This window comes from Myxine glutinosa, chromosome 8 (assembly GCF_964187855.1).
Source record: "Myxine glutinosa chromosome 8, kmMyxGlut1.1, whole genome shotgun sequence".
NCBI classification, from domain to species: Eukaryota; Metazoa; Chordata; class Myxini; order Myxiniformes; family Myxinidae; genus Myxine; species Myxine glutinosa.
The window spans coordinates 47,772,116-47,796,724 of record NC_136268.1 but is presented as its reverse complement, the minus strand read 5'-3'; the positions used below and the strand labels follow the sequence as shown (position 1 = coordinate 47,796,724).

The window sequence follows — 24,609 nt, the reverse complement described above, 5'->3', positions numbered from 1 at the left end:
GTATCCACCTCCCCTCACATCCGGAATCTTGGCATCATCTTTGACCAAACCCTCTCCTTCGACAAATACACTAAACAGATCACAAAGACAGCCTTCTTTCACCTGAAAAACATCGCCCGTCTCCGTCCATCCCTCTCCTCCGTGGCTGCAGAAACCCTCATCCACGCCTTCATCACTTCCCGTCTGGACTACTGCAATAGCCTCCTTTATGGTTCACCCTCAACAATCACCAATAAACTCCAATACATTCAGAACTCCGCTGCCCGTCTACTCACCCATTCCCGGACCCGTGACCACATCACCCCCGTCCTTTACAAGCTTCACTGGCTCCCCATCTCCCAGAGAATCCAGTACAAAACCCTCCTCTTGACCTACAAAGCCCTCCATAACCTGGCCCCATCCTACCTGGCTGACCTCCTCTCCAGACACACTCCCACCCGCAACCTCCGCTCTGCTGGTACCAACCTCCTGACCCCCCCCCCCCCCCCATCCGGACCAAATTTAGATCCTGGCGGGACAGGGCCTTCTCCATCGCTGCTCCCACCCTCTGGAACTCGCTACCTCACACCATCAGAGACTCCTCACTCACCACATTCCAAACATCACTCAAGACCCACCTGTTCAACACTGCATTCAACATTTAACCCACAGCATCTAACCCCTGACTATCTCCTCTCCTTTTCCCTCCTTTGTGCTTTGAATATTTCCCTATTGATTCTTCTTTTTTTGCAATTGTCTTTATGTTTTGCTATGCATTATGTTTTGTACTCTGTCAAAGCGTCTTTGGGCTTCCTGAAAAGCGCTATATAAAATAAATGCATTATTATTATTATTATGGGGCACTGAGATCTGGAGCTCTGCTGCAACACTTTCCAAACTTTCCTGGTAGATGTTTCTTCCATGGTGAAACTGAAACCATCTTTCACATACACCTGCAGTGCCCTCGTTTTGAACGGTTTTTTTTGCTGTGGAAATACCTGCTACTTCGCTTGTGGCTTCCTTTTTTTTTTTTAACCAACACCTTTTATTTTTGGTCATCCTGTAAAGGAGAACAAGTAGCGTTACGTTCAAAGTACACCACCCGCATGCCAAATAAATAAATTACATATCCTACAGTGCCCGGCAATGCTGCCGTGCAGCACATGGAGATGGTATTGAGAGGGAACAACAACAACAACAGGCATTTTAAGGCCATTTTCCCTGCAAGAGCGGGGGTTAGCCGTTAGCGGAATTGAGAGGGAGTGGTGTACAATAATTAATTTATCTCTTTCACGAGCCTCGATTCAGTATACAAAAAAAAAAAAAAAAAATTTGATTTATTATTTGCGTAATTAAAATAAATAAATAATAATCGAAAAAATAATTAATTTCTTAATCAATTGGCCAATGGCATATCTAAACCACCACTGCTTCATCCAAATCTTTAACTTTTTGAAAATTAATCAAAAAAAAAATCGATTCAGTGATTAATCAATAAATCAAAAATACCATTTTTATAGCCAAATCACTTGATCACTGTCGTGTCCAAATAGCTTCCTCGCTCAAAAGTTGGCTGAGATATTGCTCAGATGAGAAAGAAAATAAATAAGTACTTAATAAATCGATAATAATTAATCAATTGATTGTTTCATCAAAAACGAAAAATAGTTTTTGAAAAACCTGCTCACTATTGCGTCCAAATTTCAGCTTTCGAGAACAAATGATCACTGCAATATCGCCCGACAAACAAACAAGAACACGTCATGCAGAGCACGATGCAGAGCAAGTTGCTGTACTTGCAAAATTCACCCTTTCCCATCTCCCCCCCCCCAAAAAAAACATTGTCATGGATACATCAAATTGTCCATTAAAATTGCCGATCTTAATCAAAGCTTGGGTCAATTGGATTAAAATTGACGGGTTTTCAAATGAAAATGAATGATTTTGGAAGTTTGACCTTTGACCTCAAAATCAATATGCTCCTTCCTTATGACCAACTCTTCCATTTGTTGAAGTTTCGTGAAAACTGAGCACTCGCTTTCAGCGCGCACCTCCAGGCCCCATTTGGCGCCCGGCGATGACGTCATGCAGCGCCTGGAGATGGAACAGGTTGTGCAGAAATTCGCCGAATTCGGTAGTTTTGATCAACACATGGCAGGAAGGTGTGAGAGCAGAACCATTTGGGCCTCAACTCACGATACATGTTCTCACATTCAATTTACAGTTCACTTCATGACATTTCTGGCTAAATGAACTGGGTGAAAACTAGAACGGTACTCAGTAGCGCACATACCTCCGCCAGGTGAACAGTTTACCTTTTGTATCCCAATGATAGGCCGGACCTGGATCCGGACCTGAACCAAAATCGAATCTGCTTGTTCTTGTAACCTAACCAACTCATCCATCAGGTTTTGTCATAACCTGTCCACAACTTTTTGAAACATAATCTTCTATATATATAAAATAAAGTTTTTGTTTGTTTGTTTGTTTGTCTGCCCGCGCTAATCTCCTGAACGGTGAAAGATAAGAGGAAACCTCTAAAACAAAAAATGTCTGGACGGGCCCCGGGAAGGTTATAGGCCAGGTGGCGAGGCCGGTCGAGGCTGCCTCGGCCAGGCTGGGCCCATTTCACAATTAAAAGCTGAGCTGAATTATCGTAGTCAATCTTCTCCGGCCGCGAGTAAAAGCTGAATTATAGTAGTAAATTCATTCAAAACGAACTAAAAATGTCGGGATGGGCCCCGGGAAGGTTATAGGCCAGGTGGCGAGGCCGGTCGAGGCTGCCTCGGCCAGGCTGGGCCCATTTCACAATTAAAAGCTGAGCTGAATTATCGTAGTCAATCTTCTCCGGCCGCGAGTAAAAGCTGAATTATAGTAGTAAATTCATTCAAAACGAACTAAAAATGTCGGGATGGGCCCCGGGAAGGTTATAGGCCAGGTGGCGAGGCCGGTCGAGGCCACCTCGGCTGGGCTGGGCCCATTTCGCAATTAAAAGCTGAGCTGAATTATAGTAGTCCATCTTCTATGGCCGCGAGTAAAAGCTGAATTATAGTAGTAATTTCATTCAAAAAGAACCCGGGCAACGCCGGGTGCATTCAGCTCGTCTACTATAAAAGAGAGCTGTTGGTGTGTGTGTGTGTGTGTGTGTGTGTGTTTGTGTGTGTGTGTGTGTGTGTGTGTGTGTGTGTCTGTGTGTGTCTGTGTCGCCATTTTTCTCAGAGATGGGTGAACCGATCTTCGTCAAACTAATTGAAAAAAAAAAAAGTTCGTTTTTTTGGAGTTAAAAAAATAATCGCTCGCTAGTGCCGAAGCCTTTTATTAATTAATGAGAGTTATATACAAGTACACATTCACATAAATAAATACAAAACAATCACCAGACATTTTGAACACAAATAAATCAAACCGGAAGTGTACGAAGTTGGTAGTACGGCTTCTTCTTCTTCTTCCTGCTCTGCATCACACTTAACTCAGAAACGTGAGCCACATTCACCAGCATATATTCAACGAAAAGGGGATGAACCCCCTCCCTCCCCTCCCTTCCCTTCCCTTCTCCCTCCCCTCCCTTCCCTTCCCTTCTCCCTCCCCTCCCCTCCCCCGCCCGGGTACTCCTGGTAGTGCTATATATCGTTTTTGGCACCGACTTGCCAAAGCACACATACGGTAAGAATGAATAGATATGGGACCACGTGATTCGATTCTCACTGCTTCATCCCAAAGACCGACACGGCCGCCATATTTAGCGGATCCTTCACCACGACGAAACCGCGTTCGATGGAAGCGAATCTTTTGGGCTTAATTTGTTTACAGGCAGTTGAGCGGTCGTCATGCCAACGTGACGTCATTGCTTCGCAGCCGTATTCCATTCAACATCTGTTGTTGTTGATGTTAGTGTTGTGGTCGCTGTTACAGTTGTTATGCCTCAGTTTGAGGGAGACGAAATTGTGTTCCTCTCCAAGTCCGACACTCAAGACTCGAAGGCTGCGGAGGAGGACGAGGCCGAAGGGAAGTGGGGCCACAACAGTCATGGAAAGGATACCAGGTAGCCGCCCAAACCTGATCCGGTTTATTTAATTTAGTGTACCTTTCCCAACCCTGCAGGTTGAACGACCTTGATCGTTGGACGTGGTTGGACGTGGACCAGTGGACCATCGTTATCGGCTCTCCATCCTTATATCGTGTGAAAGTGGAATCTCATCCACCACACGGTTTGTTTTCTCTCTCGTCCGGGTTCGTTTCCCCCACTGTGAATGTCCCATTGCGATTGTACCGCAAATTGCCTCGGATGGACGTTAAGCCGGCCGTCCGATCTGCTAGCATTCGCTGGTGGACCTTATAGATCCGACGGCGTCGTTCGTGAAGAGTTGGCGAGTTGGTGTCTCTGGCACCCTGTACTGAACCAATTACAAATTCGTCCTCTGATTTTGAGCGGGATAATCATCCTCGACCCGGATGTGTAAGAGCGCGACCCGGAAGCAGCCCCTGTACATACATATCAATAGAAGAACCAGTCCAGACTGGCGTGATCGTCTCATTCCCTCCCACATGGATCTTTACACCAAACAACTGACTGGAAATGTAATTTTTTTTTTAACCAACCATAAAGCTAAGCAATATACTCTAAATGGCCGAGTTGTGTGCGTGCAAACACTACTGCCAGTGTGTTTGTATACTCTCATGTATACTCATGTACACTCTCATGTATACTCATATACACTCATGTATACGCATATGTATACTCTCGTGTATTGTGTTTGTGCCAAGTTTGAACAAAATCGGACCATGCATGTCCAGAAATGGTTGGGGACAGATTTAAGTAACAAAATGGCTGCCAGTCGGCCATCTTGGATCTGATCTAGAAATAAAATGAAGTAGTACTGGGGAGGCAGACCGTGACGGATCAGGATGCAACAGTCAGGACGCCTGGCGCTTCTCCACCCCAGTGCCAAAGTAACCAGTGAGCAGAAGTCTTCTGTTGCATACCAAGTACAATGTGGCTCCAATGCCAGTGTGCACGGTAGATCAATCAGTAACGATCCGCAACTGCTCTGCCATTTTATGCAAGGCTACTGTGCGATAGAACTGAAGGGTTGCTCGAGCTTTAGCGAGAGCAGTGGTTAATTAGTCGGTACACGACACACGGTCCGGCGAGGGCCGGCTGGCACTGCAAGTATCATCTAAAGGGAACAACACGGCAGCTGCATTTAGAAAAACACGCGTAAGGACCCTGCAGGTGCCAACAAAGGACCGAAGGGTCGTCACGGTGGCACATGGATCGTAGAAGCCCAGGGTGGCGACCTGGTGAGGACCAGCATTCAAATGGCCCGAAGACCACACCCAATGCAGAATGGCGTTGGAGCCTCTGCATACGACAGTCTTTGTGGTTGAGAGTCGAAGGTCGTATCCATCTAGAATATGAAGCACAGCTGATCAAACTCTCAATCGCTGCTCAGGTGAATCCGCACCACAGGACAAGCCATCTGCGACTCAGCAACAGAGCTTGCCTCATCTCCAAGAATGCGACACCTCAGTTCCTCCAATGCAGCCTTGGAGCCTGGCATCCGAAAGGAGGCCTGAGACGAGTCAGATGCGATTATGCAGGACCAACACAGAATGGTGCAGAGAGTACACACCACCTACGGCATCAATGATGGTCGTGGCTTGCTATAACAGCTAACATCCAGGAAGGCAGTGGAAAGTCGGTATCCACCACAGGGCTTTTTGATGAGGAACATGGGGTTAACATACTCCACACAAACATCGGCATCTTCAGGTTCAACATCGTCAGGTATAACGTCTTCAGGTTTAACGTCTTCAGGTCCACAGGGATCTCGTACTGGGCTCAGTGGTGATGTCGGAGCACCTCATGGTGCTGAGGATGTCTGAAAGGGTTTCAAGAAATGTGCCGGGCCATAGCGTGGTTGTAGTTGCTGGGGAACGTAGATCAACTTGTGTGCAGCTGATAGTCGTGTCCAGAGGTGATGAAAGCTCGTTGTGGTTGTCAGGATCACTGGATTTAGAGGCCTGTGATGAAGATCGATACGACCACAGCTGGGGATTGGAGAGTTGCTCGAACTAATCCTCAGAGCGTTCATCACTTCCTGAGCGTATGGAATCAAGGTCAAGCAAATGAACTCCTGATGGCTGGAAACCAAAGTGCATACAAATGGCCTGCCAGACTGAAGCCAGTGATGTGGTGTTGTTTACAATTGTGGATCTTCAGATTATGAGATAAAATTGGCAACTTGTCCAAGCATTAGTTCGAGATGAATTACCTTATGTTGTGCTGTCTGGCCATTTTGAGTCTCAGCATCGTCGTCGGCAAAGGTACGAAGTGAGGAAAAGGCAGAGTTCTTAGCCCAGTTGAAAGCATCGACAACAAATGGAGAAAAGTTTGAATCCAACGATAACACGCACAATATTGTTGTGGATTTGAGAATTGTTGTGTTTTTATGTATTGTTGTAAGTGTAACGAATTGTTGTAAATATCACCCTCCGTGTGTAAAGGTCAAAGGTCGTCCTCCTAGTTACTCCATATACATACACGTAGCCAATCATATACCCTCTTAAATAGTTATCTCCTTATTCTATGTAGTTGAAGGCTCTGTTCCCACTAGTTGACACTGCATTGCATCAAATGGAAATAAGGTAGAATCCCCTTTCAATTGCCCCAAAACCTCCATTGCCAACCGCATTGCCAACCGCATTACCAACTACATTTGACTCCATTACGCACGTGGTCAGCCCGGCGAAGAAGGGGCGTTGCCCGCCCATCGTCATCCGAAGGTGGAGCCAGGAAAGCCCTTGCCGACCAACCAAGGATGAGTGGGTATGGCTCAAGAGGGTGGGGTTATAAAACCCATTGCATCAGCCCCCACCGAGAGAGATGCGTAAGGGGCCAGACGAGAGAGAGAGAGTTCTGAGGGAGGTGCGCTGGGCGAGAGGCAGATTCTGTGGAGTGTAAAGAGAACTTTGGAGACGCAGGAGGCGGAGGACGAATAAAGCAAGCTGCCGGTGTGAAGCCCAATATGTGGAGCTGCCGGCTCCTCGTTGCCAGCCCGGAGCGGAGCTGTTTCCCGGGATTTTCGCCTCGACCCTAAAAGCGTGGACCGGAGCGCACACTGGGAGCCGGACCTCGACGCCTACCATCTGCCTGGCCCTTTCTCTGCCTTCCCAACCATCGATCCCTGGCATCCATCTACCCCTATTCGTGTGAGTGAGTTCGTTCTGTCTGTCTTGTCCCTGGGAATAAGTTAAGCCTGTTTAAATAAGCTAGTGTTGCACTGTGTCTTCTGGTTCTTCCTCCTTCTGTAAATTATTTTCTTATTCTTCCTTCTTCCTTGGTTCCTTTGATTTGTGTAAATATTAGTAATAAATTCTATTTGTTCTTCCTACCTTGCCTTTCTTTCCTTTACATCCGTTTCGCTTTAGTGATTTCCCTCATTGGATACCTGTGGCACGATTTGGCCAACGTTAAGGATCGGGTCAGTGCTAGTTAATAGTTCGTGCCACGGTTGCTCAACCGCTCGGCAATTAACATCTGTCTGGGTCGCGAACGGGGTTGCGCTCCTGCCTCTCCGGAGGGAGCGGTGCAGCGTCAGGACTCACGTCGGTCAGTCACGAACAAGGGGACTAATCCCCCCTTTTTAAGGGGAAGAGGCCAACGTAGAGATCCGCAACAAATTGGTGCCAGGAGCGAGATTCGGACCTGAAGTGCGCTTAGCGCACTCAAAATTTGGAGCGGCCGAGATTGTAATAACATCGAAATTTAAGTCGTGCCATGGATGGTCAAGGTGATCGGAAGCCGGTTGGGGAATTAGAGGGGGTAGAATCGACTCAGGACCCCAGGGAAGAAGTGGGAATAGTGGAAAAGGAGAGCAAAGAAGGTGCGGTCATGGGGGTTACAGGCACACAAAATGGCGGCCTCCCGTACGTGACGGCGATAGCCGGACCCGCAGTGCCAATGGACTGGGGCCTTTTGATGATGCCTTTCAGTGCCTCTCTGATGGGTGACAGTAAGGGATTTGATGCAATGATGGCTACCCAGGGGATAGACATGGGAAAAGTGAGGCACGAAGCAAGGTACAACCCGGAGGGATTTCAGGAGCAAATGAACGCCACGGCGAAGAGAATACAGGAAGACATTGACCGCGGGTTGAGCGAGCAGGTCCCAGAGGTGCACGACGAGGTAAAGCAGGTCGAGAAGCGCTGGTTGAGTGAGTCGGAGCAAGGCACAGGTAACTGGACCGGGGTAGACATCGCGACCCGGGGTATGGAAAAGCCGGCGACCGCTGAGGTAAGAGAGAAAATTTTATTAAAGCCAGCGGTCGTCGAGGTGAATAAAGAAAAAGTGCTGGGAATTGAAATTGGAGAGACCGGGGGCTTAGAAAAGCACTCGCGGCAGGGAGGAATGGATTGTGCACAAAGTCTAAGTTCACATCCTGATGCCGTACTTGCTAATCCTTATAAAGATTTGCAGGTGCACATGGAGAAAAGAATCCCCCAGGTGAGTCGTGCTGTGTATTGTGCGGGGAGATTTTGTAGAAGGATGTTTGGCGACAAAAGAATTTTCGCGCGCTTGGGATCGAGGAAGCATCCGGGCGTTGGTGAAGGGTCCCCTGTGAGTGGAAATGGCGCGCTTGTGGAAAAAAAGTGTGCGTCAAAGAGTGAGCGTGTTATAAAATGTACGGAGTGTGACACAGAGAGTGAGGGCGATACGGAGTGTACATGCGAGGGTGAGAGTGACTCGGGGAGTGAGTTGGTGGAGGAGCGGGTGCGAGGATGCACGTATGGGATGAGTGGCGAGAGTGTGCGAGAATGCACACCTGGAATGGTCGAACGTGTGCGAGAGTGCACACCTGAGTTAGTGGTGGCGTGTGTGCGGGAGGGCACATCGGAGCGCGTTAGTGGGTGGATGCAAGAGTGCACGCCCATGGTGAGTGTTACGGAGGAGAGGTGTGGAACGAAGTGTGTGAACGGCGAGTGTGCACAAGAACGTGCGCAAGAGGTGTGGTGTGTAACAGGGAGTGCGGTGGTGGAATGGACGGAGTGTGTGGGATGCACTGGAGGCGCCGAGACGCCAGGTTTTGTGAATGTAAAACGGGTCGCGTATGTGAGTGAAGCATCGACGTTGAACGGGGCAGCGTTTAGGTCGACGGATAGCGTGCGCAGTGCGCTTTGTTGGATGCTAGACCCCGCACGGTCGAGTCCGGGCCTTGTCGGGCAAGGCGACCGGTCCGGTTCAGGGGCGGGTAAGAGGAAGCGGAACGGTGCCCCCTCGTGGGGGCGGGGTCCCGACCGGGCGAGATTGAGCCATCGGGCCGGGGACCGCAAGGTTCCGCGCCGAGATGGTGCATGGAATCTCGGCCCGACCAAACCGCCTCCCTTGAACCGAATGCCGGACGGATTCAACCTGCAGGCGACCAAACCACCCGAATTCATTGCTCGGCTTTGCGAAGCCGAGTTTTAATGATGTAACGACGCACCGAGGCTAGGATATAGTGGACTGTGATGATGATAGTGTTTTGGGTTCGAAATTTTGGGATAGGGAATTTGTGATTGAAATTTGATGACAAATTTGATAGTGATAGTGGGAGATACCCGATGTGGTGGGATGGCAAATCCACCATCCCTCACAGACGGGGGCACATGAGGAATAGCTATGGGGTTTGGCAGTGAAAACTAGCCCGGGAGGGTTTGGATATTGTATAGGGACCTAGAAATGACCATAGGTAACGGTAGAGGTAAGTAGTGACATTGGACAGGTAGTGGGGACATAGAGAGGGTAGTTGGATGATAATGACGAGGGAGCGCAAGAATATAAGGGGCGACGGGGAAGCGCAAGTTTTATCAGGGCACCAGGTAGGTCAGATGATGCCGTGTGTGTGTTTAAAAGTGTACTCAGAAGTGTATTGTGAAAAGGTGATTGTGAGTTGTATTGAGCGTGGAAGTGTATGAAGCAGCGTATGAGGAATAATTGATTGTGCATTGTATTGAATGATTGAGGGAGCCTGGGAGGAAGGAGGGTGCAGGTGGTACCAGGTGTGATTGCACAGGTGTGCAAGTGAACAGGTGTATGGAGCAGTGTATGAGTGAGTAATGGTGGTTGTGTGTTGTGTTGACCGAATGGTCCGGGAGGAAGGAGGGTGCAGGAGGCACCAGGTGTAGGAGTGATGGCACAGGTGTGCAAATACAGGTGTATGGAGAATGGTTGTGTGGAATACATAGAGTATAGAATATATGGAGTATGGAATGGATGGTATGGAGTGAGTATGGTGGAAACTGTGGAGTGGAGTGGTTGGTGCGAAGGTGTGAATGGGGGAGAGTGGACCCCATCACGAATACCCAGGGAGGGTAGTTTAAGAGTTAGGTAGAGGGAGTAGGTAAATTGTGGTTGGATATTGGCATCTGTGGTGCGTGTGGAAGAATGGCGTTTGGATGGGTGCATTAGTGACGTGGAAATGGCTGGGCGTGTGGCCTGTTAGTGTGTGTAGTTGAATGGGCACTCCGCCACTGTTAGGATGTCGGCCAGGTGAGGCCGCAGGTGGGCTCTGGGAGCTGGTAGAGTTGTTGTGGATGGGGCCCGAGGATCCGGAGGACGGACCCGGGTAGCCCAGTGCCAGAGAGGGCACCGAATGGGGTAAGCGCCAAGGAGGGCCTTCCCCAGTTAGATAGGTTAGGTTAAGGAGCAGGTAAGCTCGGAGGCAACTACAGTGGTGGAGGTGTGCTGGTGGGTAGACCTGCTGGGAGAGCCACACGACCTAGTCCTGAAATTGTGCAAAGGCACAGGGAGTTGAATCGGGGGAGTGAGACCCCAAATTGATGAACCACCACAGTTTGGTAAATGGGAATTTGGTTCTTAGAACTGCATAGAGTAAAATTGCCAATGGTTTGGCAGGGAAAGACCCCGGGTAGTGTAAAGTGTATTAAAGTCATTTAGAGGATAGTTAGGATTAAGAATCTCCTCGCACCATCTACATCCACTCACCTGAGGCGATGACGTAACTCCACGCCATGCCATGTTTTGTTATTTTTCTGTGCAAATGTTTGGAATGTGAGACGCATCATGACGTGGGTGTGACATTGTGCTTTGTTGTTCCATCTCTCCCTCCTTATGAGGATTGATGATGAATTGGTGATGGCAAATTTTGGTCAGAGGGATTGTGGTGACGAATTTGGTATAGTGGAAATATAGGGAAGACGAGACAGTAGTGACGAATTTGTAAATGTGTAGATTTTTGTAAATATGGGGTAAGGGCAAGAGTAGAGTAGGTAACATGGGGGGTGACGTACGGTAGGGACGAGCTTTTCTCTGCTCAGTCTCCAGACGCACCTCGCCTTGCATTGCCTTTATTGATGTGTACCCTTGTGACCTTACCCCTCGCTCACCTGTCTTCTGTTCCCCTGTCTCCCACCCGAGGACTGTGCTCTCTGAGCACCGAGAGGAGCGTGCGGGAGTCTGCCATAGTGTGCCAGAACCCCCGAAACCAGCTGCTTGCATCGGTGCACCACCAATGGACCACATGTCTGTGGCTGAGCACCACTCATGGACCCCACGGGTTGGGGCATGGCCCCTCTGCTGGAACCGGCCATGATGGCCCAAGATCTTGCTGGCAGACCTTGGTAACATGGCACCTATGCCATACAGGTGAACCACTCCTAGTCGGCCCGGTGGGCCATAAATAAAACACAATGGACACGTTCTGTGCTTGTTTTTATTATTGCAAATAGGCCGCCAGCAAAGAAGAAAGACAACATCTGGAAGAACAACAATAGCCAGCAGAGGGAGCCGAAGAGCAAGACACCAACAGGGGTTGTTATTTTTGTTATGAACTGTGATGACTGTGCACTAACTGGTGCGTTTATGGTGCTCGTTATTGGTGCTGGTGCGTCGATGCAGGGCAGGCTGTCTTCCCCCCCCCCCCCCCCCCCCCCCCCCCAGAAAGAACAATCACAGGTCCTGGGTTAGTCTAGGAAATACCATTAGCGTCAATTGTAAATAATGCTCCCCACCGTAAATGTGTAGTTTGAAGACAATTCCGCAATTCGGTTAGCTGTGGGCGTAAATCTGTTAGATAGGGTGCAATGCAGCAGGGGGACATACTTATTTGTGTTTTAAAACTGTCACACTCAGGGTCAGGTTAAATGTAGAGGGAACTACACCTACGTGTCACACTAAAGTTAAAGTTTTATAGGCCCGAGGACATGCCTAGAGGATGAGGGTACATTGTTGTGGATTTGAGAATTGTTGTGTTTTTTTGTATTGTTGTAAGTGTAATGAATTGTAAATATCACCCTCCGTGTGTAAAGGTCAAAGGTCGTCCTCCTAGTTACTCCATATACATACACGTAGCCAATCATATACCCTCTTAAATAGTTATCTCCTTATTCTATGTAGTTGAAGGCTCTGTTCCCACTAGTTGACACTGCATTGCATCAAATGGAAATAAGGTAGAATCCCCTTTCAATTGCCCCAAAACCTCCATTGCCAACCGCATTGCCAACCGCATTGCCAACCGCATTACCAACTACATTTGACTCCATTACGCACGTGGTCAGCCCGGCGAAGAAGGGGCGTTGCCCGCCCATCGTCATCCGAAGGTGGAGCCAGGAAAGCCCTTGCCGACCAACCAAGGATGAGGCTCAAGGATGGGTGGGGTTATAAAACCCATTGCATCAGCCCCCACCGAGAGAGACGCGTAAGGGGCCAGACGAGAGAGAGAGTTCTGAGGGAGGTGCGCTGGGCGAGAGGCAGATTCTGTGGAGTGTAAAGAGAACTTCGGAGACGCATGAGGCGGAGGACGAATAAAGCAAGCTGCCGGTGTGAAGCCCAATACGTGGAGCTGCCGGCTCCTCGTTGCCAGCCCGGAGCGGAGCTGTTTCCCGGGATTTTCGCCTTGACCCCAAAAGCGTGGACCGGAGCGCACGCTGGGAGCCGGACCTCGACACCTACCATCTGCCTGGCCCTTTCTCTGCCTTCCCAACCATCGATCCCTGGCATCCACCTACCCCTATTCGTGTGAGTGAGTTCGTTCTGTCTGTCTTGTCCCTGGGAATAAGTTAAGCCTGTTTAAATAAGCTGGTGTTGCACTGTCTTCTGGTTCTTCCTCCTTCTCTAAATTATTTTTTTATTCTTCCTTCTTCCTTGGTTCCTTTGATTTGTGTAAATATTAGTAGTAAATTCTATTTGTTCTTCCTACCTTGCCTTTCTTTCCTTTACATCCGTTTCGCTTTAGTGATTTCCCTCATTGGATACCTGTGGCACTATTTGGCCAACGTTAAGGATCGGGTCAGTGCTTGTTAATAGTTCGTGCCGCGGTTGCTCAACCGCTCGGCAATTAACATCTGTCCGCGGTCGCGAACAGGGTTGCGCTCCTGCCTCTCCGGAGGGAGCGGTGCAGCGTCAGGACTCACGTCGGTCAGTCACGAACAAGGGGACTAATCCCCCCTTCTTAAGGGGAAGAAGGCCAACGTGGAGATCCGCAACAATATGTTCTGTCGCCAGCATCCAACTGATGTTATCGTCTCTTTTTTTGGAGATAAACCACTGCTTTGCCGTGCGACTGGAGGCCGCCATCTTAGGACGTTGTCGTTTAAATCGCAGTTAAACTGAACGGATCACCCAGTCACTCCTTTTTCTAACTCTCACTTGCCGGGTTTAATCCGGAAGCTGTGGAACCTGTACGTACATATCAATACAGTACAACAACCAGTCCAGACTGGCGCACAATAGTCGTGGGAGTCTGACCCATGACAATCCCAATCCAAGATCTCAAACTCGACCTTTATTACCTTTGCCACTGAAGGTGGATGGAGGTTATGTTTTCACCCCTGTTTGTGTGTTTTTAAACAGGATATCTCAAAAAGTTGCCAACTGATTATAACAAAACAAGGTGGAGGAGTTGGGTCGACGACAGGAACAAGCTGATTAGATTTTGGTTCAGGTCTGAATTCAGATCTGGCCTATCGGTGGGATACAAAAGGTAGACTGTTCAGCCTGGTGGAGGTATGCTCTCTACTGAGTACCATTCTAGTTGCCTCTGCCTGTACCCCATGTCTCATTCTGTCTCCTTTACTCTTCCTCTCTCTCTCTTTTTCCTCTTGTCCAATCCCAGCCTTGTTCGCAATGACTCGCCCATGTGTCGCATTTGTCACGAGACCGGGTGGATACAAAGCGACGGGACTGCACACCCCGACTCCTTCCTCTCGCCATGCCTCTGCTCCGGCTCCCTCGGCTTTGTTCACCGCTCCTGCCTAGAGAAATGGATTTCCACCTCTAACGCTTCCCGGTGTGAGCTCTGCAGACACGAGTTCACCGTGCGGATACGCCCATACTCCAACGGCCAGGTACGGGCACTGCGTATCAAGTGTCCACATGGTAATGCCGTGGGCAAACTTGAGTTGCAACATACCAAATATCATTTTAGCCAGGTTTGGTCACAATCCCATCAGCAGTTTCGGAGACGAAGTTGCAGGTGTTCACTGACGGACAGATGACGTGTCATCCCATTAAATCCCCGGAACTATGTTCCAGGTGAGCTAAAAAGTGGGGGCACTAATTGTAGAAAGCAATCCCACAACAGGTGAAGCCTCCTCCTATCATATAGAGGAGGCTTTTAATAAGGACAACACATCTCTTTACAAATGTACCTTTCCTAATAATCCTCCTCTTTTCCCCACCGGTGAATGCACATCTTGATCTTTCTTCTGGACATCTGAAGGTCCTTGCCCACCACCGTTGTCTTCAACATCCATTTGGGATCACTAACGGTCTTTTCACTTCTACTTTGTCTTCTTCTGTCGGACTCTTTCGAACAACGAAACATACTAATGACCATGGAGGGAATATGAATATATTCTAAAGGAGAATATGTGTGGATAAAATGTCTTCGTCATTCGTACTCCATGACTACTCGGACGGGACAGAGACCCTTGTACACTGTAATGATCTTCGAACGTCTCGGAATGGACGTAACTCTGCGGAGAACATGGAGACGTTGCCTGTCTTGGAGGCCGGTTTGGAGATGTTGTCCATCCGAGACGGGTTGTCAAAGGTCGTGAGGAGTTGAAGATCGATGCGGTGAATGCCAGTCCTTGTGAAGGGACATTAGTGTACAGTTGTTAGAAAACTACTGCAGTGATAGAGACAATGCTAGACAATCCATTATTTGAAGACAAATCTCGTAGATGGAGTCGTCGACCACGTGGGGAGATGATAGACCACACAGAGAAACAAGGACAACACAAAGGAAGCAACATTGCCATGGGGGTGAGGGGGTGTCAGGATTCAGGAAGTCCCTGGGGCTGTGGGGGCTTGGAGAGTGGGGGGGGGGGGGGGTCTACAAACGATGACCTTAACGCAAAGTTAAACACAATTCATAGAAGGGAGACTTCCACTACGCAAAGAGCACTTAGTCTGAAAATGGCAGCCATTGATATTTGGGTCTAGTGAGGTGGTTTGTGATTGGCTGTGTACCTTTTTTTTCTTGCAGGGGTTTTTTACTGAGGGCACTGCACAAGAAAGACGATCACGACTCATGGCTGGGGCTGTCTGGATTTGCCGCCCCTCAATTGCATTCACCATTCTCATCATCATCCTCTTCCTCTTCTTTTATGGATGGTCGTGAGTGTTTCCGGTTATTAAAGAGTTAATTTTTTTGTTTGTTTTGTACCGCAGTCCAGGTTTCCCTTCAATGTGGGAGCAACAATGGAGGATCATGTGTGTGTGTGTGTGTGTGTGTGTGTGTGTGTGTGTGTGTGTGTGTGTGTGTGTGTGTGTGTGTGTGTGTGTGTGTTTCAATGGCGGATTATAGTGGGATTTGCTCCAGGGATTCCACATTTGCTCCCGGCCCAAGATCCTGACCGGCCCAAAAATATTGAGTGAATAAAATGTTTTTATGCAGGTTTTCTTTTCACAAACGAAAATAGCTGTCTGGACATGGTACAAATGTGCTAATCTGTTCTGTTCTTACTAAAATAGCGTGGTATGAGGAAGCAAGCAAGGAAGTGTTTGGAGTGAATTGTGCGAGTGAGTGGTGTGTGAGTGTTGTGATGTTCCGTGTGTGTTAGCAGTATAAAGAAGGCCGTGAGATGTTCCGTGTGAGTGAATGGTGTAAAGAAGGTCATGAGATGTTCCATGTGAGTGAATGGTGTAAAGAAGGTCATGAGATGTTCGATGTGAGTGAATGGTGTAAAGAAGGTCATGAGACGTTCCATGTGAGTGAATGGTGTAAAGAAGGTCATGAGACGTTCGATGTGAGTGAATGGTGTAAAGAAGGTCATGAGATGTTCCATGTGAGTGAATGGTGTAAAGAAGGTCATGAGATGTTCCATGTGAGTGAATGGTGTAAAGAAGGTCATGAGATGTTCCGTGTGAGTGAATGGTGTAAAGAAGGTCATGAGACGTTCCATGTGAGTGAATGGTGTATAGAAAGTCATGAGATGTTCCATGTGAGTGAACGGTGTAAAGAAGGTCATGAGATGTTCCATGTGAGTGAACGGTGTAAAGAAGGTCATGAGATGTTCCATGTGAGAGAACGGTGTAAAGAAGGTCATGAGATGTTCCGTGTGAGTGAGCGGTGTAAAGAATGTCATGAGATGTTCCGTGTGAGTGAATGGTGTAAAGAAGGTCATGAGATGTTCCATGTGAGTGAACGGTGTAAATAAGGTCATGAGATGTTCCGTGTGAGTGAATGCTGTAAAGAAGGTCATGAGATGTTCCATGTGAGTGAATGGTGTAAATAAGGTCATGAGATGTTCCATGTGAGTGAACAGTGTAAAGAAGGTCATGAGATGTTCCATGTGAGTGAACGGTGTAAAGAAGGTCATGGGATGTTCCATGTGAGAGAACGGTGTAAAGAAGGTCATGAGATGTTCCGTGTGAGTGAGCGGTGTAAAGAATGTCATGAGATGTTCCGTGTGAGTGAATGGTGTAAAGAAGGTCATGAGATGTTCCATGTGAGTGAACGGTGTAAAGAAGGTCATGAGATGTTCCGTGTGAATGAATGGTGTAAAGAAGGTCATGAGATGTTCCATGTGAGTGAACGGTGTAAAGAAGGTCATGAGATGTTCCGTGTGAGTGAACGGTGTAAAGAAGGTCATGAGATGTTCCATGTGAGTGAATGGTGTAAAGAAGGTCATGAGATGTTCCATGTGAGTGAATGGTGTAAAGAAGGTCATGAGATGTTCCACGTGAGTAAACGTAGTAAGGAGGGCCGTGGTTTCCGAGTGAACGTGTAAGGAGGGCCGTGGTTCCCGAGTGAACATATAAGGAGGGCCGTGAGTTTCGTTTTTATGTGTTTGCCGGTAATCAAGGAAAATGAGGAAAATAAAAAAAACGTATTTTATTAATATAACTCCTTGAACTCTAAATCTAAATAAACCATAGAGATGAGAGATTCTTTACTCAACCTCAGACAACCTGTGCTCTGGGGGTGGCACTCTGGTTGAGATCGGACCGAAAATATTATTTGCCCCCGGCCCTGGCTTGGCTTAATCCGGCACGTGTGTGTGTGTGTGTGTGTGTGTGTGTGTGTGTGTGTGTGTGTGTGTGTGTGTGTGTGTGTGTGTGTGTGTGTGTGTGTGTGTGTGTGTGTGTGATGGCATTGTGCAGGTCTGTCTGTCTGTGTGGTCATTAAGCATAACAAATTATCTTTGCTAACCTCCCCCTCCTTTCTCTCTCTTTTTTTCTCCCGCAACCTCCACCCCTCTCTGTCTCTTTCTTCCCCACCCCTCTGTCTTTCCCCAACCCCTCTCTGTGTTTTCCTCCTTGCCCCCCCCCCTCCATCTTCCCCTCCTTCCTCCCACCCAACCCTCCTCCCTTCCCCTCCACCTCCCCACACTCCCGGCCAACCCCACAATAATGTGGGACTTCAAACATAGGCTTATCAACTTTCACAGGTCATGACTCTTCAATCATGTAACGATGAGGAAGTGAGGACGAGCCGACGAGGCAGCAACCCTCTGCCCCCCCCCCCCCCTCATTGGCCCTGCTGATCAGCCTTTGGAAGGGGGGTCTCTGGAGCTCTTGGGTCTCATGGTCAGCTATAAAACTCTTCATGAGCAAACTGGTTGTGGCTTCTGAGGTCTCTGCAGGGCCCAGGCTTTCCTTCACCATCTTCATGAAATTCCATATAATGCGGTATTGAATGAGTCCTACATTGAATGTCATAGATATGGCTCCCAACTTTGTGGACTGCTGCCCATTCACCCCTTGTTGTTGAATTAAAGGCCTTCTGTGGTCATTGGCATCTCATGACAGGAAGCTATTCCAGGGTAGACCTGTTTTCTGTAGGCACAATGGTGGCTTCAAATTTATTTTTGACTCACCCTTGGGTCTTGCTCCCACCCCTACACCTGTTGGCTGCAGGTTTCATGCATTCTCCCAGAAACTTTCCAACTGATTCTCCAAGTCTTAATAACCATTCCTTTCACACCTGAGGCGGATAGCGCTGCCGAGGCAGTTTGTTTGGATAAGGAGTACAATCTTGGATGGGTCGCCCTCCAACACTCCCCACGCAGGATACTCAAACGGTGTATTACCCCAGTATCTGGTACTGATTTTGCCAAACCCGGAAGGATGTCCCCTATTATTGTTGTCTACAACCTGTCCTCTATTATTCTGCTCTACATAAAATACCAGCACACATCCACAAGCACCGTCGGAGTTTGGGGGAGTGGGGGGAGGAAGTGGGGGGCAATTCCCCCACCTTGATTTTTTTCAATAGCTTACAAATCAAGATAAAAAACAATTCAGATAAAACATGATTGGCTCGACAGGTAGAATTTTTTTTACTGCTAATTATGACGTGTAGGTCACGTGGTATGGGCGCCATCTTGAAAAACACCTTCAACTTTGCCCCTCTATATCTCCGAAACGGCTGAATGACAAAAATTGAGTCATGGCTCATTCTAAAGAACTCTACAATGGGACCAAAAAACATGTTTATTTAGGATATTAAAAGTGCTAACGTTACGAAGTTAAAAATCTACAAATATACCCCTTGATGCCACGAATATGATTTTTCTTTTACATGACCTAAGTGAAAAAAAATTCAGAATGCAAAACATTTCGACGTCATACGTCACATGGTTCGGCCGCCATATTGTTTTTCGTGAAAAACACTAAAACGCCTTTTTCTCTGCAACAGCTGAACAGATTGAGGCCAACCTTTGCAGGCAAAATCGCATAACCATGATGAACAAAAAGTTCAACGAGCATGATGTCATAAGTCATATGGTTTAGGAGCTATGATGTTTTGAAGCATAAACCTTTAAAACCTAGCTCCTCCCTCATTTTTGATCATATCGAATGGAAACTTCACAATTATGTTCCCCATGTCGGCATGCTAAATGCCCTTTTGGAATTTGCGACAGCTCTATGGAATGGTAACGGTTGATAATTGAACGGAAATATAAACAAAATTATATCTCTTCAACCACTTCATTGATCGACGTGAAACTTTATAGTAAAGTAGAAGTCATGAAGTTGAATAAGTGTGCAAAATTTCAAGATGATTGGATATATGGTCTGGAAGCTAGAGGTTGTTATTATGTGAAGAAGAAGAAACTCCACATGTGCATCTCAGGCCGTCAATGATTGCACTGCGATTTTTGAGATTTATTTTCTTGAAAAAGCATTTTCTCTGCAATGGTTTGACCGATGGACAGGAAAGTTTCACCAAAGGAGCACTTTGGCGTCTAGAATCTTTTAAAGCTAATTATGACGTCATACGTCACGTGGTATGGGCGCCGTCTTGGAAAAACCGAATAACTTTGCACCTCTATCTCCAAAACCGCTGCACAGAAAAAATTGAGACATATCTCATTGTAAAGTACTCTCCATGCAGAATAACATATGTGAATGATGATGTCACAGGTGCCTCCATTATGACGTCATAATTTGACAAGTAAAAAACTTCATCCGATCAGGATTAAATTTCTTCACGGGGTACAGGTGCCATTTTTGAAAAAACGGAAAAAAGTTTGGATCTCATCTCCGCAACCCAAAAATTGAAACATGGGCTCATTGTAAAAGTATCCGCATGGGGAATAAGTGTTGTTAACCATGACGTCATCAGTGCCTTCAATATGACGTCATAATTCGACAAGTACAACACTTTATCCGATCAGTTTGAAATTTCCCGAGCTTGATCTATGCAACAATTGTTTTGGAGAATTAATATTTATTATGTCGTAAGTCACGTGGGAAATGGTTTGGCAGCCTTATTGGATTGAACATAAAATCCTTCAAAACTCTTCTCTGAAACGGCTGAACAGGTTAAGGAAAAACTACAGGCATGATTGCCGATCCATGACGAACAATAGGGCCCCTGGCTGTGACGTCATAGGTCACATGGTTTGGCAGCTATGATTATTTGGAGATTAAACCTTTAAAAATAAACTCCTCCAGAATGGCTGGACAGGTTGAGTAGAAACTTTACACTCATGTTTCCCAATCGTTGGGGGATACCAGGGTGTTTTTGAATAAATCATAGATCACATGGTCTGTCAGCTATATTGGATTGAACGAAAATCTTCTTTAAAAAAAAAATCTTTCTCTTGAACCGCTCCATCCATCGACGTGAAACTTCAAAATTATGAAATAGTCGTCAAAGGGAATACTTGTGTAAAATATCAACGTGATCAGTCACACGGTCTGGCTGCCAGAATGTTTTATTGTTGTGAGAAGAAGAAGAAGAAATCTTACTATTTTATGTTCTCCAGCCATGTGACTATATGGGTGTTCCAAAAAGACCTGGACAACTTTGGTTGTTAATATATTTAGAACCACAGATGATACAACGATACGCTTTGGTTTATATGATATAAAAACTCAAAGTTTTGTGAACACCATCAATACACTTGAATGTGAGCTCCGTTTGTCATGCGCAGCAAATCAAGGCAGTACAGGAGTTCTTGCAATGTTAAGCTGAGAATGTTTGTGTCCACCAGTGCGCATGCAGCTGTGATCCGAGAATGAAGATCTTGCAGGTTTGCCATCTTGGTGTTGCAGGCGACATCTTTGACAACCCCCACAGAAAAAATAAAGGGGAGTTATGTCTGGTGATGGTGGGGGCGAGAAGATTGGTCCGTTTCGGCCAATCTCGCGACCTGGAAATTTTTCATTCAGGACGACTCAAATGCCTAATCCCCAATGAAGGGGAGCGCCGCCCTGTTGAAAAATGATATCCGGTTGCAAGTCTTCAATCTGTGGGAAGGCGAATCCTTCAAACATGTTCATTTAAATTGTTGAGATCACCGGATCCTCGGCAAATAAAGACGGACCCACCAAGGGGTCATGGAGAAGGCCACGCCATACATTGACCTTTGGACTATCACGTATTTCTTCAATGATCACGTGGGGGTTTTCACAGCTCCAGATCCTCACATTCTGCCGTTTGACCTTCCCCGATACATGAAAGCAAGCTTTATCTCTGAACATGACCTTTTTCAGGTAATCTTCATCATCCTCCATGCGACTGAACATTTCCAAGGCAAACGCCATGCGTTTGGGTCCATCATTTGGTTTGAGTTCCTGCAGAATCAAGCCAACGTGCATTCAAGCCTGCACCTTATAAGCCTAAATCTTCAGTATTTTATGCAAAATCCTGTGTACAGTGGTGGTTGGTAGTCCCAGTTCTCTGAATGCACGTTGGCTTGATTTTCTAGGACTTTGTTGAAATGATTCACGTATTCGTTCAATGTCTGCTGCACTTGTGCTTGGTCGACCAGTACTTTTCTGTTTCTGACAATTTTCAGTCTCCTTAAACCTCTTGTACCACTTTGATGTTAGTCCGCGATGGTGGATTCCTTCCATACCTTGTACAGAAATTACACTTAACTTGCTTGTCAGATCTCGTCTCGATGAACCATTTGACGCACTGAACTTTCTCCTGTGGAGTCGTCATTTTCTTTTACATTAATCCACCATACTTAAAAATTAAAAACCAACTTTATGAGTTTCTATAATATATAAAACAAAGGGTATCGTTGTATCATTTGCGGTACTAAATACAGGGTGTTTCAAAAAGATTGATACAACTTTGACTTCCTGCCATTTCTTTGCTTTTTGACCTATAACATTTTCCTTTTCAGGGTTTGGTGGTGTTATCGTCGTATTTGTTCCCTTGGATTTTTAGCTATATAGCTCAGCTATGCCATTGACAGTGAAGCAGAAGACAAAAGTGGTGGCTCTGTGGTATGAGACTAAATCAACAACCACAACAATATTTTCTGGGGGGCAGAACCACCTGAGGAGATCACTGAGAGGTACCTGAAAGGGCCTAAGGTCACATGCTTCTGCACCTTCAATGCCAGGTGGGGAATGTTAGGGCCTTACTGGTTTGAGAATGACAACAGCAGGACGGTGACGATCAACGATGAGTGCTACCGGGCTGTACTCCAGAAGTTCCCTAATTATCTAGACCAAAAGGTTACCCCAAACCAGCTCAGCATGACCTGGTTTATGCAGGATGGTGCACCCCCGCATGCAGCTGGTGACACCATCATTTTCCTGTAGCAGCTTTTCAGAAACTGCCTCGTTGCCCTGGGTACCGCTCATGACTGGGCACCCCATATCCCAGACTTCAACCCTCTGGACTACTGGTTCTGCGGGGCTGCCAAGGTCTCTGTCTATATCAACCGCCCCACCACACTGGATGATCTGAAGTAAGAGGTGTCAGACTACCTCCAGGCAGTGCCACATGAGACCTACAGGAAGTTTGGACAGAACATTGGAGTCAAGATCAATGCCTGTCTGAACCGCGGAGGGGCACACATCGAGAACGTCAATTACAAGGATTTTGTGTAAATGCCAATTTCAGACCTTGGCCTCTCACTAACTCCAGCAGTGATTTACTGCAATAGCAATCAGTGATAGAAAATACCACGTCATAAGCTTTCAATAAATGTTTGGGTTATGATCCTGAGGTTTCTGTTCCTTTGTAAATAAACGTTTAAAGTTGTATCACTCTTTTTGAAACATCCTGTATATTAACAACCAGAGTTGTCTCGGTATTTTTGGAACAGCCTGTATGTCTATTAATAACGTACCGTTTCAACTCAGTGGCATCCTGTTTATTCATTATGTGCAATTGTACATCTATTAATTACATACAATTCGAATGTACCATTTGGCACTTTAGACTGCTGAGACCCCTTAGACCTTTGAAGACCCTTAAAACCACCAAGACCTCTAAGATCCCAAAGATCCAAAACACCCCAAAGACCCAAAATACCCCGAAGACCCCGAGGATCCAAAACACCCCAAGGATCCAAAAGACCCCGATGACCCAAAAGACCCCAATTACCCAAAAGACCCTGATGACCCAAAATACCCCAAGGACCCCCAAAGGCTATGAAGTCCCAAACGACCCCAAGGACCCCTCATTTTATTTGGAATATTTAAAATCCAATTCTGAATTCAGTTTTATAAAGAGGACATCATAGCTTCATAGGTCACGTGTCTGATGAAAGCGGGGTTGTATCAAAGCGGAGCAGATTAGATCCCGGTCATAACTGCCCACAGTAATAAAGTGGCTCGGCCTAGGTGGCCCATCTAGTTTTATGTATTTTTATTGAAGTTCGCCCTAAACAAGGCTGAAAGCTGCTAAATGTGAAGGGATACAAAGCAAAAGAAGAAGAGGATAAACTGGAAAAACCTCCATTGCGTCCCTAAACAAGGAACCTCTTCACAGGACCATTGTGCAGGAGGGGGTAACTCATCCCGGTAGGAAAATAAACTTCCTACCCCCATTGGGAGTTATTTTGGAGACATCATCTTCGTACTGGTTGGCCGTTGGCTCCTGAAGAGAGCTCATCCACCCTTCGTCAGGTGTTGTTTTTAGTCTTGGCAAGTGACACAATCACTGGCTTCCCCACTAGCAAAAGGTAGTGAGGTGTTTCAGTTTAGTCGCCGACAACCCGATCATGCAGCAGATAGCACTGGGTTCCACGTTAAAAGTGGCAGTCCCAAAAAACTTTATCTTTTAGTTTAACCAGAATAAAAGTTTAACCACATTTTATCTTTGGAAAACAGTCCAACAGATCACACTTTTTTTTTTGGCAAATCAAGGTTCTTATAACCCTTCCACCTTGCCAAAAAGTCTTGCATGCAAGTCAATTAATTAAAAAACAAACAAACTGGTGTTTCGATGTTTCATTATACGAGGCCAGAGTGGTGGCACAATTCCAGCATTCTCTTCCGAATGTAAATCCTTCCACGTTGCCCCTTCTCCACTCATTCACCCTTTAACATTTGCTCTGGGCTTTCTCGTACAGCTTCCCTCCGAGGTGCTCAAGTTGCTTGCGCATTTCCAGATCCTTGAAGTGATTCTGAGGAACGTTTTTCAAGCCATAAAGAATGCCATACAGGAAGCCTGCCTGCTATGGCACCAGTGCTGTTGTTGTACCCTGCAGTCAAGGAGGAAATGTAAACATGCAAGAAACTTTTATTTCTTCAATTATTTTTTTTGTAGAAACCTGATTAGTTGTGAGATATATATGTATATATATATATGTATATATATATTTTTTTATATATGTGTATATATATATATATGTATATATATATATATATTGTTATGTCGGGTGGGGTAGCAATATGTAGAGCCAGATAGATCTGAATAGGTA

General features: G+C 46.6%; 1 protein-coding gene and 1 long non-coding RNA gene across 2 annotated transcripts in view; one reads left to right on the top strand and one right to left on the bottom strand.

Moving 5' to 3' along the window:
• The first annotated feature begins 14,114 nt into the window (after positions 1–14,114).
• Positions 14,115–18,245, top strand: LOC137432058 (uncharacterized). The gene is made up of 3 exons (XR_010985391.2): positions 14,115–14,325; positions 15,471–15,601; positions 17,860–18,245. It is a non-coding gene; the product is annotated as an uncharacterized LOC137432058 (long non-coding RNA).
• Positions 18,246–23,537: 5,292 nt separating this feature from the next.
• ADPRHL1 (ADP-ribosylhydrolase like 1) overlaps positions 23,538–24,609 on the bottom strand; it is a 43,631-nt gene continuing 42,559 nt past the window's right edge. Inside the window, 2 exon segments of the mRNA XM_078783951.1 lie at positions 23,538–24,363; positions 24,365–24,390. Of these exon segments, the coding sequence (XP_078640077.1) occupies positions 24,229–24,363; positions 24,365–24,390 (161 nt within the window). The 3' untranslated portion in view covers positions 23,538–24,228.